Source organism: Bos mutus, chromosome 4 (assembly GCF_027580195.1).
Source record: "Bos mutus isolate GX-2022 chromosome 4, NWIPB_WYAK_1.1, whole genome shotgun sequence".
Classification (NCBI taxonomy): Eukaryota; Metazoa; Chordata; class Mammalia; order Artiodactyla; family Bovidae; genus Bos; species Bos mutus.
The window spans coordinates 63,542,449-63,561,544 of record NC_091620.1 but is presented as its reverse complement, the minus strand read 5'-3'; the positions used below and the strand labels follow the sequence as shown (position 1 = coordinate 63,561,544).

Below are 19,096 nucleotides of genomic sequence, written 5' to 3'. Positions count from 1 at the left end.
CATACCAATTAGGAAATAAAGAGAAACATGTGACATCTTACATATTTTACTAGTATTAAAAGAAAGGATAATAAATATTGCAAAAACATTTATGCCAATAAATTCCACAAGTTAAATGGACAAATTCATTGGAAGATACATACTACCAGAGCTCACTCATAAAGAAATAGATAACCTTAATAGCTCAAAATGTATTAAATAAATTTTAATTGGCAGTTAAAAACTTCCACATAAAGAAGATTCCAGGCTCAAATGACTTCACTTCTCAACGTATTCCAAGAGGCCATTACCCCAGTACCAAAACCAGAGACATTACAGAACAACAAAAACCTATAGTTCATATCCATCATGAACATAAACACAAAAGTTCTCCACAAAATTTTAGCATATTGAAGCCAACAATATTTCAAAAAAGATAATACATTATGGCAAAGTTTGATGTATTCCAGGAGGGTAAGATTGGTTTAATGTTCAAAAAAATGCTCAATCTCTAACATCTATACAAAATCTACTCAAAATGGATTCAGTTCAGTTCAGTTTAGTCGCTCAGTTGTGTCTGACTCTTTGCCCCATTAATCGCAGCATGCCAGGCCTCCTTGTCCATCACCAACTCCCGGAGTTCACTCAAACTTACATCCATCGAGTCAGTGATGCCATCCAGCCATCTCATCCTCTGTCGTCCCCTTTTCCTCCTGCCCCAATCCCTCCCAGCATCAGAGTCTTTTCCAATGAGTCAACTCTTCGCATGAGGTGGCCAAAGTACTGGAGTTTCAGCTTTAGCATCATTCCTTCCAAAGAACACCCAGGGCTGATCTCCTTTAGAATGAATTGACTGGTTGGATCTCCTTGCAGTCAAAGGGACTCTCAAGAGTCTTCTCCAACACCACAGTTCAAAAGCATCAATTCTTCGGCGCTCAGCTTTCTTCACAGTCCAACTCTCACATCCAGACCTAAATATAAGACCAGATATTATAAAACTCCTAGAGAAAAACATAGGCAGAACACTCTCTGACATATATCACAACAATATTTTTTAATCCATCTCCTAGAATAATGGAAATAGAAACAAAAGTAAACAAAAGGGAGCTAATTAAGCTTAAAAGCTTCTGCACAGCAAAGGAAACCATAAGTGAAACAAAAGAGAACCTACTGACTTGGAGAAAATGGAAACAATTCTACTGATAAGGGATTAATTTCCAAAATACACAAATAGTTCATGCAACTTTATATATATTTTTAAAAACCCAATCAGAAAATGAGCGGAAGACCTAAATAGACATTGTTCCAAAGAAGACATACTGATGGCCAACAAGCACATGAGAAGATGCTCAGTACCACAAATTATTAGAGAAATGCAAATCAAAACTACAATGAGGTATCACCTCCCACCAGTCAGAATGGCCATTATTAAAAAGTCTACAAGGAATAAATGCTGGAGAGGGTGTGAAAAAAAGGGAACCCACCTACTCTGTTGGAGGTTCCTTAAGAAACTAAGACTAGAGTTACTATATGATCCTGCAGTCCCACTCATGGGCATGTATTTGGAAAAAACTCCAATTAGAGAACATACATGCACCCCAATGTTCATAACAGTATTATTTACAATTGCAAAGATATGGAAGCAACCTAAGTGTCCATCAACAAGATGAATGCATAAAGAAGATGTGATATATATGCACAATGGGAATATTTCTTAGCCATAACAAAGAATGAAATAATGCCATTTGTAGCAACATGGATGGACCTAGAGATATCAGATTAAGTGAAGCAGTGAGACAGAGAAAGACAAATATTATATGTTATCACTTCTATATAGAATCTAAAAGATAAATGAATGTATATAGTAAAACACAAACTCACAGATACAGAAAACAAACTTGTGGTTACCAGTGGGGAAGAGGGAAAGGAACAAGGGCAAGATAGGAGTATATGATGAAGAAATATAAACTACTATATATAAAATTGATAAGCAGCAAGACTATATTGTACAACACTCTGGAATATAACTATTATTTTGTAATAACTTTTAATGGGATATAGTCTATAAAAATACTGAATCACTATGCTAAACACCTGAAACTATTAATAATAAAATATTGTAAATCAACAATACTACAATAAAAAAAAGACATCATTAAGAGAATGAAAAGACATAACCTGACAGAAATATTTTCAAGCAATATATCTGATTAAGACCTTGGATCTATATTAAAGAACTCTCAAATTTCAATAAGAAAATAGGTTTTTAACAACCCAGTTATTTTTCAGCATACAAAAAGTTGAACAGATACTTCACCAAAAGAAAATACCCAGGTAAACATCACTACTTATTCAGTTCAGTTCAGTTCAGTCGCTCACTCGTGTCCGACTCTTTGTGACCCCATGAATCACAGGACGCCAGGCTTCCCTGTCCATCACCAACTCCCGGAGTTCACTCAGACTCACATCCATCGAGTCAGTGATGCCATCCAGCCATCTCATCCTCTGTCGTCCCTTTCTCCTCCTGCCCCCAATCCCTCCCAGCATCAGAGTCTTTTCCAATGAGTCAACTCTTCCCATGAGGTGGCCAAAGTATTGGAGTTTCAGCTTTAGCATCATTCCTTCCAAAGAACACCCAGGGCTGATCTCCTTCAGAATGGACTGGTTGGATCTCCTTGCAGTCCAAGGAACTCTCAAGAGTCTTCTCCAACACCACAGTTCAAAAGCATCAATTCTTCGGCGCTCAGCCTTCTTCACAGTCCAACTCTCACATCCATACATGACCACTGGAAAAACCATAGCCTTGACTAGACGGACCTTTGTTGGCAAAGTAATGTCTCTGCTTTTGAATATGCTATCTAGGTTGGTCATAACTTTCCTTCCAAGGAGTAAGCGTCTTTTAATTTCATGGCTGCAATCACCATCGGCAGTGGTTTTGGAGCCCCCAAAAATAAAGGTTGACACTGTTTCCACTGTTTCCCCATCTATTTCCCATGAAGTGATGGGTCCGGATGCCATGATCTTCATTTTCTGAATGTTGAGCTTTAAGCCAACTTTTCCACTCTCCACTTTCACTTTCATCAAGAGGCTTTTGAGTTCCTCTTCACTTTCTGCCATAAGGGTGGTGTCATCTGCATATCTGAGGTTATTGATATTTCTCCTGGCAATCTTGATTCCAGCTTGTGTTTCTTCCAGTCCAGAGTTTCTCATGATGTACTCTGCATATAAGTTAAATAAGCAGGGTGACAATATACAGCCTTGACGTACTCCTTTTCCTATTTGGAACCAGTCTGTCGTTCCATGTCCAGTTCTAACTGTTGCTTCCTGACCTGCATACAGATTTCTCAAGAGGCAGGTCAGGTGGTCTGGTATTCCCATCTCTTTCAGAATTTTCCACAGTTGATTGTGATCCACACAGTCAAAGGCTTTGGCATAGTCAATAAAGCAGAAATAGATGTTTTTCTGGAACTCTCTTGCTTTTTACATGATCCAGCGGATGTTGGCAATTTGATCTCTAGTTCCTCTGCCTTTTCTAAAACCAGCTTGAACATCTGGAAGTTCACGGTTCACGTATTGCTGAAGCCTGGCTTGGAGAATTTTGAGCATTATTTTACTAGCCTGTGAGATGAGTGCAATTGTGTGGTAGTTTGAGCATTCTTTGGCATTGCCTTTCTTTGGGATTGGAATGAAAACTGACCTTTTCCAGTCCTGTGGCCACTGCTGAGTTTTCCAAATTTGCTGGCATATTGAGTGCAGCACTTTCACAGCATCATCTTTCGGGATTTGAAAGAGCTCAACTGGAATTCCATCACCTCCACTAGCTTTGTTCATAGTGATGCTTTCTAAGGCCCACTTGACTTCACATTTCAGGATGTCTGGCTCTAGGTCAGTGATCACACCATTGTGATTATCTGAGTTGTGAAGATCTTTTTTGTACAGTTCTTCTGTGTTTTCTTGCCACCTCTTCTTAATCACTTCTGCTTCTGTTAGGTCCATACCATTTCTGTCCTTTATTGAGCCCATCTTTGCATGAAATGTTCCTTTGGTATCTCTAATTTTCTTGAAGAGATCTCTAGTCTTTCCCATTCTGTTGTTTTCCTCTATTTCTTTGCATTGATTGCTGAGAAAGGCTTTCTTATCTCTTCTTGCTATTCTTTGGAACTCTGCATTCAGATCCTTATGTCTTTCCTTTTCTCCTTTGCTTTTCGCTTCTCTTTTTTCTTTTGTAAGGCCTCCCCAGACAGCCATTTTGCTTTTTTGCATTTCTTTTCCATGGGGACGGTCTTGATCCCTGTCTTCCTGTACAATGTCACAAACCTCATTCCATAGTTCATCAGGCACTCTTATCTATCAGATCTAGTTCCTTAAATCTATTTCTCACTTCCACTGTATAATCATAAGGGATTTGATTTAGGTCATACCTGAATGGTCTAGTGGTTTTCCCTACTTTCTTCAATTTAAGTCTGAATTTGGTAATAAGGAGTTCATGATCTGAGCCACAGTCAGCTCTTCACTACTTATTGGGAAGAGCCAAATTCAAACCTCAGTATACTACTACACACCTATGACTATGATAAAATTTAAAAGTGTATGAGGAGTGTTGAGGAGTAGGTGGAGAAACTGGAACTCCCATAAACTCCTGGTAGAAATGTAAAATTCAGTGTAAGCACTTTTGAAAATAGTTCTGGAGTTTCTTAAAAGTTAAACATGCACATGCTATATGATCCAGCCACTACTTTCTTCGATATTTGCCAGGACAATTGAAACATGTCCATTCAAAGACAAAACATGTCTGTTCAAAGACAGGAATGCTCATAGCAGGTCTAGTTGTTACTTCCAAAAATTAGAAACAACCAAGTTATCTGTGAAAGGTATATTGAAAAACAAACCATGGTATATCTTTTATATAGTATCATACCTCAGCTATTTAAAAGCAGTAAACTGTCAATACATGCAAAAAAAAAAAAAAATGAATGAATCCCAAAATAATTGTGCTGTATGAAGGAAGCCAGGCAAAATAAGAGTACATTATTCTATACTATTCCACTTATGTTAAATTCTAGAAAATACACACTTGATCTATAGTGATAGAAATCACATCAGTGATTGCCTAGCAATGGGAAAGAACAGGGAGTATAAAAGGAAGGGCTATGTAAGGGGCACAAGAAAACTTTAGGGAGTGTTGGATCTGTTCTTAATTTGATTACAGTAGTGGTTTCGTAAGTGTATAAACATTAAAACTTATTAAAAACGTACACTTTAAATGTGTCGGATATTACTTTAGGTTGTACGTCAATTATACTTCAATAAAGCTATCCCTGTCTCCCCTCCAAAGGAACAAAAGAAGAAAAACAATAGTTTTCCATATAATAGAACTTTATGCATTGCTTTTCTTGATACATAGTCCAGATACTAATGTGACCAGCTTGTCTATACACTAACGAGGGACTAAGGTATTAGCTCATGTATTTGATAATTAACTAACTATTGTTTTATATAAGGATAGCTACTTTTATCTAATTTTAAAACTGCATTCTTATTCTTGATTATTTTCATACAATTTTAATATTCAGCAAATGATGCAGTGCTGTTTCTTGTAGTGTACTTCACGGTCACTTGACTCAGTTAATTAAATTTAATTTGTAGTTTATTTCAATAGATATATTATTAAAACTACTTTTGAGATGGTTAAAGTTAAGGATTGAAAAGATGCTTTACATGACTTTAAAAAGATTTGGTATTTTGCTTTTGTACAAATTTATAAATCCACTTTCATTGTCCTCTGACTTCTTTGGTTCATCTTCATTTCATAGTATTTCTTGTTTAAAATTATTTTTATACTAGCCTGTTTTAGGTAACTATAAATATAAATATGTATAAGTAGGTATGTATAAGTATGTATAGTATGTATGTATAAGTATGTATAAGTAGGTAACTATAAATATAAGTATGACTAAGTGTAGAAATAAATCGTCCCTGTAAGTTCTTACCCAAGTTAAATTTCAAACAAAGCCTTAATATTTTAAAAAATATGTATTTAAAAAGTATTTTTTAATTGTTTCTCAGAAATACATTTTTTTAAATGATGACTAGAAATTCTCTAGGCTTTATTACTCTGAGATTTTTCTGAGTAAAAGTTTTGGTTGAATAACTGTGTAAGTGGAATAATTTAGAAGTGAAAGGTACATACTTAAAGCTTGAATTAAATAGAAATGCTGTGAAATAGTTTGGTTTAAAATTTGTGTAGTTCGATGCAAGTAATCTTAAAATTCTCAGTCTGCCTTGTTTTCCCTTTTGCAGAGTGTATATAAATGTGACTTCTTGAACTTGCAGCTTCAGCAACCACTCCAGCTTGCACAAGATGCTATAGATGCCTTTTTGAAGCAGCTGAAAAACCCTATTGATTCTCTTCCTGGAGAACTTTTCCACGTGGTTGTTTTCTCTCTTCTTCTTTCTTATTTTCCATCACCTTACCAGCGATGGATTTGCTGCAAGAAAGCCCATGAACTGTTAGTGTTAAATGGTTTATTGCTTATCATCACACCTGATTCCTCCCATCAGAACCGTCATGCTATGATGATGAAAAGCTGGAAGATTGCTATAGAGTCCCTGGGCTTTAAACGTTTCAAGTATTCAAAATTTTCACATATGCATCTGATGGCATTTAGAAAAACCTCCCTAAAAACCACAAGTGACTTGGTTAGTAGGAACTACCCAGGGATGTTATATATTCCTCAAGATTTCAACAGTATAGAAGATGAGGAATATTCTAACCCTTCCTGCTACGTTCGATCAGATATAGAAGATGAACAACTAGCATATGGTTTCACAGAGCTCCCTGATGCTCCATATGACTCAGATTCTGGAGAAAGTCAAGCCAGCTCTATTCCTTTCTATGAGCTAGAAGACCCTATATTACTTTTAAGTTAATATAAAAGCAAAAGACCCTTTCAATCCAGATTCCTAAACTTAATTGCTTACACTAATCAGAAATACTAACATGAACTCAGTACTTAAAACCTGGTTTGCATAGAAGAAATGCAAAGGTTTACAGAGTTTGCTATTTTTTTCTACTTCTGGATTTTAAAATTTATTCTTATAGAGAAAGCTTAATGTTTCATGCAGAGTGACTCCTGTCCTAGCAGAAACCACTGTTACTTAGCATTTAGCACTAAGATATTATAGAAAGGTACCTTTTTCTCTTTAGTGCTATTGTGAAAAATGAAGCATAATTTGCTATGTATTTTTATTTTCATCTTCTCAGTGTTGACTTAAACCATTGCAATGAGAAAGTAAAATCTGTATGTAGAAAGCTGTAGATTGCACTTTGATGACTCACAAGTTAAATGTGACAGAGATAGATTGGTTTAGTAGTTTTGTGATGCACTTATCTTATTCTTTTTTTTCTAACTAAATTGTTACCTGTTATAGAAAGCCATTTTGGCTTTGTCTGATGATTCAACATTCCCTAGACCTTTTGGAATTGATGATGATTCTTTTTCTTTCTTGCTCATTTGACAACATCAGACATTGGGGATCTATTTCCCCCAACGTACGTATTCTAATTTGATTAGCACAGTACAGTAAACACCATTGCCAAAATAAAGTTTCCATGTCCTTCTTGTTGATTTGGGCATTGGTGGTGAGTATATTTAACTGTGAGAATTCACTTTTACTTTTTTTAAATTTAGGTTTCATTACAAAATTTTCTATTTAAGCAAGGAACAATATAATACTCGATACTGACCTAACACACCTTTGTGAAAGGGTTTGCACTTGTAAGAGAGCTTATGTTCTACCTAGACCAACCTTAATAGGGTCTTCACCTTTCCATTAAGGAGGTGCTGCACTACAAGTCTGGAAACTATATAGAAAATTTTTAAATTAACCCTCTGCTGGTAATCTCATAAAATGGTTTTGACCTTTCGGTATTCCAGTTTCTATCTAAAGCCCTAGCAGAAATTTGTCTTTGAATATATAAACATTAGTTGGCTGTGGGAATTTTCCCTTTCCACATTGATAAATGCCTTTCTGTGTTTCTGAATCAGAAGCAAATGATTAAGGAGAAATATATGTCCAACAAGACAAGATCAGTTTAAATGTTTAAATGGCTAAGAACATTTAGTCCACATTGTCTTGTCAGCCAGCAATTGTCATGTAAACTATCATTTTTAAGAGTGCCACTGTGTGGATTTTTTTTTCAAGTGGTTATTACATTAAAATTACCTCATACTGAGGTTTTTGCACTGAAATATCACAGTTTCAGATTCCATGGTTAATGTTGTGTGTGTGTGTGTTTTTAAAGGAAACTTGCATTTTCAATAGTTGATCCTAAATTCATAAACTGCACTTCTTTACTCTGGTAAAAGTGTTTTTGTGCTTATTGTGAATTGCTGTAGTTAACTTTGAATGTCAAACTTTATTTAGAAATACAAAATTTACCCTGTAAGATATAAATGGCTGAGTGTGTGTACCCAATATTACAAATTAAATTTCAAATTCTAAATTAATGAAAGTAACAAGATTGTAATTAACCTAAAAGTTAGTTGAGTAAATGCAATAAATATTGGTTGCTCAAATGTGCCAGAAGTAACTTGAAGTTTTGCATTTACTTTCAATAACTAAGATTACTTAATTATAAAGAAAAATTAAGACTTTCTTTCCAGTTAAGCACTACAGGTCAAATCTTGTAGCTCACCCAAAAGAAGGAGGGGAAAAAAAAAAAAAATTACTGTGTTCAGGGTAACATAGAAATGTGTGTTGGTAGTACCCCCTTTAGCATACAGTCATTTTCTGTGATTGGGCTAAATGCCATCCTAAGGGCAAAGGAAACAACATACGAAACAAAAGTCCTTTGAAAGTAAATGAAAACCGTACTTTTGAGAGGCTGGTATAAGTATTTGACGTTGGATTTAGCCTTTGTGTTACAGCTAAAATGTTGGTGCTATAAAATCTTCTGATTGTTTACAGATGTTGATTCTGCTTATGCTCCAAAGTGTGCATGGTGTATTTTAAATAGTACTTTAAAGAAATATCTCTTTATAAAAACCTATACTCTGATTTAGTATAAGTTTGTTTGGATATATAAATCTCATTTGTTATTGTAAATTCATCTTCAAAATTAGGTTGGCGCAGGATTTAAACTAATATGTATTAATATCCACCAAAGCCAATTTAACATATAAATGTTAAAATGTAAGCATTCCTGTGGCTCGGAGCCAGATTCTCTACATAATGACAAGAGAAGTCCATAGAGCCTTCTAATACCGTATGGGTACTCTTGAAAATGATTTCATTTGGATATAAAGTTAAGGGGCCTCCTGTTACATTCACAACAGTATTCTCCAAAACAATTTGATGTTTCAAAAACAAATGATCATTTGCTTGGTTTCTTCAGGATTATGACTAGATCAAGTGGTTTATACGGTAGTTGCCAAGTGGTGGGAGGTGGCTTACCTGAAAATGTATGTTTGTGTTTGTTGTATTTTTTCACATTTTGTGAACAAAGCACATTTATTAAAAATTTTAAATTTTCTAATATTCATTGTCTATTATTTACAAATTGAAAGTTTTGTGGTCTTGACCTAATCTCACTAAGTGATTTTAGAATTAGGGAGCAATTTGAAACTTAAATGACTTCGAATTTTCTAGCTGGTTTCATCTAGTCCAGTCCCTTAATTTCGTAAATTCATTCACTGAGATTCAGAGAGCTCAAGTGACCTCCCTATTGTCATACTGTTTACCAACGAGCGAGGACAACCACCAACATAAATTCTTGTTCATTATTTGTCAACTATATCATATCCTACTTTCCTTGAAAATTACATCCAAGATAAATTACCTAAGTATGAGTTATTTTAGGGCAGCAGATGGGTTTCTCACGATGTGAAGGAATTCTTTATTCTCGGAAGAAACATTTGAATTCTACCATGTACAATATGCTGGGGAAATAGCAGGGTGTGGTATGTTCACAGCCCCCTGCTTTCATGGAACGTGATCTAATGAAGATGACAAGCATTCTACATGGAGTTAATATCAGTATCTAGGAATGATTGCCTACTGCTCCTATACCTTTGCCTCTGCTTAACTCCATTAATTTGTTTCATAAAAATTGAAAAGGTTAAAAAAAAAAGTTGTAAGACAAAAACTGTTTAGCAAATCACAAACATATTGTAGATAAAAGGGATATATTGTTCATCCCTCTAGAAGAGTGCAAACTAAAATTCTGATTGTAAAAGGCAAGAAAAAAATAGAACTGAGCTTTTGCTCCATTTTCCCACACTTTTCTGAGCACAGGGCTGCAATGGTGTTCCTCTTCAAGAGTTTACATACTAGGTAAGAGAAATGTAGACAAGATTTGGGTCCTTCTTAGTGTTGGAAATTATTAGCAAATGACTCAGATGGTAAAGACTCTGCCTGCAGTGCAGCAGATCTGGTTTGATCCCTGGGTTGGGAAGACCCCCTGGAGAGGGGAATGGCAACACATTCTAGTATTCTTGCCTGGAGAATGCTATGGACAAAGGAGCCTGGTGGCTACAGTCCAAGGGTCGCAAAGAGTTGGACACGACTGAGCAAATAACTTTACTTAAAGGTGAAAAACATTCCTCTAAATTACTGGTCCAAAAAAGCATAGTACAAACGTTTATTACAAAGAATGTTGGTATCATGATAATTTTATTCTTCCTCAAAACCAGAATGTCCATAACAGTTTAAAATAAAAATTCAAATCCATGATCCACTAAACACAAAGCTCCCAAGATTGTTAGTGGTGGCCCATGTGGTTGCAAAGAGTCAGATGAGACTGAGCACTCACACACATAACACAAATTACATAATACCCAACAAACTACCATGCTACAATAGCTAATATTTTAGTTAAGGACCTCTAGATGTTACCAAAGGAGAAAAGTAATTAGGTTTTCTAAACCCTATTTTGTCTTCAGTTCAGTCACTCAAGTCATGTCCGACTCTTCGCAGCCCTATGGACTGCAGCACGCCAGGCCTCCCTGTCTATCACCAACTCCTGGAGTTTACTCAAACTCATGTCCATTAAGTCGGTGATGCCAGTGAGCAATCTCATCCTCTGTTGTCCCCTTCTCCTCCCTCCTTCAATCTTATCAGGGTCTTTTCAAATGAGTCAGTTATTTGCATCAGGTGGCCACAGTATTGGAGTTTCAGCTTCAGCATCAGTCCTTCCAATGAATATTCAGGACTGATTTCCTTTAGGATGGACTGTTTCCCCATCTATATGCCATGAGGTGATAGGACCAGATGCCATGATCTTAGTTTTCTGAATGTTGAGTTTTAAGCCAACTTTTTTCACTCTCCTCTTTCATCAAGAGGCTCTTTAGTTCTTCACTGTCTGCCATAAGGGTGGTGTCATCTGCATATCTGAGGTTACTGATATTTCTCCCAGCAATCTTGATTCCAGTTTGTGCTTCATCCAGCCCAGCGTTTCTCATGATGTAATCTGCATATAAGTTAAATAAGCAGGGTGACAATATACAGCCTTGAAGTACTCCTTTACCAATTGGGAACCAGTCTGTTGTTCCATGTCCAGTTCTAACTGTTGCTTCCTGACCTGCATACAAATTTCTCAAGAGGCAGGTCAGGTGGTCTGGTATTCCCATCTCTTGATGGACTTTCCAGTTTGTTGTGATCTACACAGTAAAAGGCTTTGACACAGTCAATAAAGCAGATGTTTTTCTGGAACTCTCTTGCTTTTTACATGATCCAGCGGATGTTGGCAATCTGATCTCTGGTTCCTCTGCCTTTTCTAAATCCAATTTGAATACCTTGTTCAAGTTCACGATTCACATACTGTTGAAGCCTGGCTTAGACAATTTTGAGCATTACTAGTGTGTGAGATGAGTGCAATTGTGCAATAGTTTGAGCATTCTTTGGTATTGCCTTTCTTTGGGATTGGGATGAAAACTGACCTTTTCCAGTCCTGTGGCCACTGCTGAGTTTTCCAAATTTGCTGGCATATTGAGTGCAGCACTTTCACAGCATCATCTTTTAGGATTTACAATAGCTCAACTGGAATTCCATCACCTCCACTAGCTTTGTTCGTAGTGATGTTTCCTAAGGCCCACTTGACTTCGCATTCTAGGATGTCTGGCTCTAGATGAGGGATCACAACATTCTGATTATCTGGGTCATGAAGATCTTTTTTGCATAGTTCTGTGTATTCTTGCCATCTGTTCTTAATATTTTCTGCTTCTGTTAGGTCCATACTATTTCTGTCCTTTATTGTGCCCATCTTTTCATGAAGTGTTCCCTTTGTATCTCTAATTTTCTTGAAGAGATCTGTAGTCTTTCCCATTCTATTGTTTTCCTCTATTTCTTTGCATTGATCATGGAAGAAGGCTTTCTTATCTCTCCTTGCTATTCTTTGGAACTCTGCATTCAAATGGGTATATCTTGCCTTTTCTCCTTTGCCTTTCACTCCTCTTCTTTTCACAGCTATTTGTAAGGCCTCCTCAGACAACCATTTTGCCTTTCTGCATTTCTTTTTCTTGGGGATGGTCTTGATCCCTGCCTTCTGTACAACGTCACAAACCTCTGTCCATAGTTCTTCAGGCACTCTGTCTACCAGATCTAATTCCTTGAATTATTTTGTCTTAGAGAAATTCAAACCATTAACACTTGGATTCAATTTATTTTAAAGTCAGATTTAAATGTGTGTTTCATCCCAGATTTGTTTCAGAATGAGCTTGGTAGTTTAGTATGTATTTTTCAAATAAGAATTTTGTTACAGGTGGCACTACTGAGTAGTAATTTTGAGTCTATATAAGCAGTGTTCAACTGTGAATTTTATTTTTAAACATAACACCTTTGGTCAATTAATAGAAAGCTATTCCACTTTTTGCAATAATATAAAACATTTATTATTAATGTCACTGATTGTCTTTAATAATTGAATATATTGGTAACTGTTTTCCATAGTATGTGTGTGTGTATGTGTGTTTGTGTGTGTGTGTGAGAGAGAGAGAGAGAGTCACTCAGCAGTGTCTGACTATATGTAACCCTAGGGTCTGTAGCCCGCCAGGCTCCTCTGTCCATGGAATTCTCCAGACAAGAATACTGGAGTGGGTTGCCATTCCATTCTCCAGGAAATTTTCCCAACCCAGGGACTGAACCTGGGTCTCCTGCATTGCAGGCAGACTCTTTACTATCTGAACTACCAGGGAAGCATTATATTTTAACAATTTCTAAGACTGGGCCTATCAGCAGTACCAAAAATGAAACCTGTTTTTGATATTAAAATAAAATATGAAGAATTAGGCTATAAGCTTATATGCAGAGTACATCATGCGAGCCGGGCTGGATGAAGCACAAGCTAGAATCAGGATTGCAGGGAGAAATATCGATTACCTCAGATATGCAGATGACACCACCCTTATAGCAGAAAGTGAAGTGGAATTTAAGAGCCTCTGGATAAAGGTGAAAGAGAAGAGTGAAAAAGCTGGCTTAAAACCCAACATTCAAAAAAACTTAAGATCATGGCAAATAGATGGAGAAACAATGGAAACAGTGATACTTTATTTTCTTGGGCTCCAAAATCACTGCAGATTGTGACTGAAGCCATGAAATTAAAAGATTCTTGCTCCTTGGAAGAAAAGCAATGACAAACCTAGACAGCATATTAAAAAGCAGAGATGTTACTCTGCCTACAAAGGTCCATAGTCAAAGGTATGGTTTTTCCAGTAGTTATGTACGAATGTGAGAGATGGGCAATAAAAAAGGCTGAGAACCGAAGAACTGATGCCTTCAAACTGCAGTGCTGGAGAAGACTCTTAAAATTCCCTTGGACTGCATGCAGAACAAACCAGTCAATCCTAAAGGAAACCTACCCTGAATATTCATTGGAAAGACGGATGCTCCAGTACTTAGGCCACCTGATGCAAAGAGCCAACTTATTGGAAAGACCCTGACGCTGGGAAAGATTGAAGGCAGGAAGAGAAGGAGATGACAAAAGATGAGATGGTTGGATAGCATCACTGACTCAAGGGACTTAAGTTTGAGCAAACGCTGGGAAATGGTGAAAGACAGGGAAGCCTGGTGTGCTACAGTCCACGGGATCGCAAAGAGTCGGACATGACTGAGCCACTGAACAATAACAGGTGACTTGCAGAACCATCTCTTGAATTTGTCGTTAATAATTAGAAGACTGTAAAACATAAATTTGTTTTTATTGTTGGATTCGAATGCCCATGTAAACCATAATAGTAGTAGGAAACATTACTCAAAAGACAAAACAATGCCTGAATGTGTTTCTTGGCTCTGGGCCTATTTACAACTCTTCACAAAGAGCCAGGATAATACACATACATCTTTGAATTGCATGTATATCTAACCTGTTGAAGGGGCAGTCACAACCAAGTAAATCAGTATAGTCTACTTACGACATTTTTTCCATATACCTTTGAGCTGGTGTGGGGAGAATCAGATATTGAGGCGAATGACTTGTCACAGAGATATATTCCACTTGAGGTTATTATAGATCTCCATAAGTTATTTACATTTATACCCTAGACCTACAAATCTTTCTTACAGTTAACTAATGCCACTTTAGCTATTCCCATTCTCTTCTTCCAAAGAAAAAGAATACAAACATGGCCATGGCCATTATTAATTTAGTTCTCCCTCAAACTCCTGTCCCCTGTTTGGATGTGAGTTTGCCCACACATGCTAAAACATGTAGGAAAGATGAAGTAATTCAGAAATAATAATAGTTTTTAAATCACCCCAGGCCTTTTCACTAGGAATCTAGGAGATAACATGTTTCCCAAAGCAGGCCTAGAAGTAAAAATTCATGATTGCTGGAAAGAAGAGAAGTAAGCAGGCTAAATCCCTGGAGCCTGCCTATAAGTATAAGCCTGCTTAGGAAACAGACTTGAGCCAGAGGGTCTAATGGCTTGACTGTAAAAAGGAACTTACATGTTTTTTTAGTTTCATTGAAATATGAGTATAGATCAAAGTACCAGAGTGCAGGTTACTTGGAAAGTAGGAAGTCAGGAATTTGAAAGTTAAGAAGATAAAACCTTGATCGCAAAAGATCAGGAGCTTGTGTAAGCAGAAATATCAAGGTAGGAGGGACCCCAGTGACCTGGAGAATGATGCCAACTGGAATGAGCTACAGAATAGGAGCTAGACTGTCAAACCATCTCCTTAGCCTTGCTTGATTCATCAATTGAAGCTTCATTACTACGCTATTACACTAGACTAGGTACTGTAAGGAATAAATATCTGTGCTCTTTAGGACTGAAAATATAACTGAAGAAAAGAAATTCATTAGCACTAATATAAAGCAAGAAAAACTTTAAAGAAAAATTTTACAATTGAAGAATAGCATATCCTGGCCCTGTTGCATCTAGTGGTACATAGCAATGAAATCTGTTCATGAAATTGTGGCACACGGTTCATAACCAGTTTAGATGCAATTTATCTAAATATGGGTATCTCTCATCATGGAAGTACCAAATGTAAGTGATGCCCGTCCCTGCATTATTTCCAAAATGTCAAAGAAGCAGCTTCCTTTGTGGCTCAATGGTAAAGAATTTATCTGCCAATGCAAGAGACAAAGTTTTGATCCCCGATCAGGGAAGATCCCACATGTCGCAGAGCAACTAAGACTGTGCGCCACAACTACTGAAGCCCACAATCCCTACAGCCTGTGCTCTGCAACGAGAAGCCACCGAGGAGAAGCTCACACGCGGGAACTAGAGAGTAGCCCCCGCTTGTCGAAACTAGAGAGAAAGACCATGCAGCAATGATGACCCAGCACAGCCAAAAATAAAATAACTTTTCTTAAATGTCAAAGGAAAATTAGCAAAAAAACAAACAAAAAAAATATTTCAAAGACAATACATTCTGCAGCTGAAAATGTAGTTCATTGGCAGCGGTAGCACAGAATGATTCCTTTCTGGCAAGAAAATCAGCAGTATTAGTTAAAAGTCCTAAAAACATTCATATTCTTTAACCCATCTAGGAATCTATCAAAATAATAATCAGAAATGTAATAATATCACAAATGCAATGAGCTTAAGTGCTCACCATTATAGTATTTTCAATAGTAAAAAGCAAATGCAACCTCAACTTTTAAATTAAGGAAAATTTTCACTAAATCATGGTTCAGCACATGATCAAAAATCTATCATCATTGATACAGTAGACAGGGCTTCCCTGGTGGCTCAGTGGTAAAAAATTTGCCTGCAATGCAGGAGAGGCAGGAGATGCAAAGTTAGTTAAGTTAGCTAAGCTCTGGAAAAGACTGCTTCTTGTCATCTATTATTTTTCCTCCCTTATTTCTCAGAAAGACAACTCTGGTTTTTGGATGGGGTTGTGGCCACTCAAAAACATGGCACATTTCCCAGACTCTATAAATGCTAAATACTGGTCAGTGTGACGTAAGCGGAAGTGTCTTATACAGCTTCTAAGAAGTGTCATTAAAGTAGGGGTGAGGGGGAATACTCTTGCCTCTTGTACTTCCTTCTTCCTGTTGATGAGAATTCAGAAGTGACAGATGGAAATTAAGCAGCCATCTGCCCTGAACAGAAGGGCAACAAGGGGGAAGGGATCAGGAACTTTAACACTGAGGAGCACCACATCTGCTCTGGAACACCTACTTCTAGAAATAAACTTCCATGAAGTCATTTATGAGCTTTCTGATACATACATCTGAACATAATCTGAAAATCTGGGGTCTATGCTTTGGGTTTCTGATTCAGTTGACCTGGGGGGGTAGGTCCTGATAATCTGCATTTCTAACACTTGGAGAATCACTACACTAACAGAACTAATAACTCAGTGGTTCTCAACCCTTGCTTCATGTTAGAATCACTGGGGAGGTGAAAGGGAGGGTTTTTTAAAACGCACACAGTCTACCTGGGACTCAGTGCAGAGGAGACTCTAATTGATCTGGACTGTATGGGTGTGTAGGCTAAAGATCTTCCAGATGATTATAGTAAGTGTACTAGGACTAAACACTGTAATCCTTTCCCTGCTTACTCTGAACAGCAACAATGAGACCGTGTTTCCTGTAGAGAAGAATGGTAGAAAGTTGTACTTGATGGCCTAGGACTTGAAGCCCAAAGACTGAGGTTTAAGTCCCTGCCCTGGGACAGTGTAGTTTCTCTGGACCTTGGATACTTTATCTATAAAATGGTGATGAAAATCTTTACATCATTGTGTTTTTGTAAAGATTTGATTATATGTTTGAGGTGAAATAATTGTAATCTCAAAGTATTACATAGAAATAAAAAGGAATCAGGCTGAGAAGATTGCTTATGGAGAACCTAAGTTGATTTAGCCCTAGAACAGGATTGAAGAATTGAAAGTAGGAGAAAAATGAGAGAAAACTTACATATAATAGGATAATTATTATCCTATTATTATCCTAAATAATAGGAGCCATCTGTGACCCCCTTTCTACACAGGACTGAAATGGTAAGATCATCCATTCCCCCTGCCATGGGTGCTGCCCCCTCCTCTTTTTTTTTTAAATTATGCTTCTATTTTCAACAGGTGTTCTTAATCTGAAGTAACTCCTCTGGTGAAATTCCTGGCCTGGAGCACACAGATCTTGCCTGCAGAGAAGCAAGTGTTGGAAGAATGGATGTCCCAGTTAGGATCATTACACTGTCATCAGCAACTGCAGCTTGAATTCTGTCACTGAAATAGTTCCCAGGTGGCTGTTTCATATCCAGGTGTTTGGCTATCCATGTGGCTGATGGCCAAGAACTGACCCTAATACTTCTAGTTCTCAGATAAATCGCACCAGGCAAGGGGTTGGGGCTTAGAACATACCCCTCAAGGCCTCCAGTGCCATATTAGGAAGTTTGGACTTAATTTTTCTAGTTTGTATAACTCACTGATTTTAATACAAGAAGTGACACAGAGTGTCTGCAGAGTATATCTGTCAGGGGCCTCGTGTGGTGGGTTAGGCTGTGGTAAGGCTGACAAGGAAGTGACCAGCATAGAAGTTACTAAAGTAATTCAGGGTCAATGCCTCACCTCAGATAGTGGAGGTGCAAGTTGCTCAGATCAGATCAGATCAGTCACTTAGTCGTGTCTGACTCTTTACAACCCCATGAATCGCAGCACGCCAGGCCTGCCTGTCCATCACCAACTCCTGGAGTTCACTCAGACTCACGTCCATCGAGTCAGTGATGCCATCCAGCCATCTCATCCTCTGTCGTCCCCTTCTCCTCCTGCCCCCAATCCCTCCCAGCATCAGAGTCTTTTCCAATGAGTCAACTCTTCCCATGAGGTGGCCAAAGTACAGGAGTTTCAGCTTTAGCATCATTCCTTCCAAAGAAATCCCAGGGCTGATCTCCTTCAGAATGGACTGGTTGGATCTCCTTGCAGTCCAAGGGATTCTCAAGAGTCTTCTCCAACACCACAGTTCAAAAGCATCAATTCTTCAGCGCTCAGCCTTCTTCACAGTCCAACTCTCACATCCATACATGACCACTGGAAAAACCATAGCCTTGACTAGATGAACCTTTGTTGGCAAAGGAATGTCTCTGCTTTTGAATATGCTATCTAGGTTGGTCATAACTTTCCTTCCAAGGAGTAAGCGTCTTTTAATTTCATGGCTGCAGTCACCATCTGCAGTGATTTTGGAGCCCAGAAAAATAAAGTCTGACACTGTTTCCACTGTTTCCCCATCTATTTCCCATGAAGTGATGGGACCAGATGCCATGATCTTCATTTTCTGAATGTTGAGCTTTGAAGCCAACTTTTTCACTCTCCACTTTCACTTTCATCAAGAGGCTTTTGAGTTCCTCTTCACTTTCTGCCATAAGGGTGCTGTCATCTGCATATGTGAAGTTATTGATATTTCTCCCGGCAATCTTGATTCCAGCTTGTGTTCATTCCAGTCCAGAGTTTCTCATGATGTACTCTGCATATAAGTTAAATAAGCAGGGTGACAATATACAGCCTTGACGAATTCCTTTTCCTATTTGGAACCAGTCTGTTGTTCCATGTCCAGTTCTAACTGTTGCTTCCTGACCTGCATACAAATTTCTCAAGAGGCAGATCAGGTGTTCTGGTATTCCCATCTCTTTCAGAATTTTCCACAGTTTTTTGTGATCCACATAGTCAAAGG

At 37.6% G+C, this 19,096-nt stretch overlaps 1 protein-coding gene across 1 annotated transcript in view; it reads left to right on the top strand.

Annotated features, from left to right (window-relative positions):
- The window catches only part of SAMTOR (S-adenosylmethionine sensor upstream of mTORC1), a 79,427-nt gene extending 69,908 nt beyond the window's left edge, over positions 1–9,519 (top strand). The window contains exon 5 of the mRNA XM_005887433.3: positions 6,280–9,519. Within this exon, the coding sequence (XP_005887495.1) occupies positions 6,280–6,909 (630 nt within the window). The 3' untranslated portion in view covers positions 6,910–9,519. The remainder of the gene's footprint in view (positions 1–6,279) is intronic.
- The last annotated feature ends 9,577 nt before the right edge of the window (positions 9,520–19,096 follow it).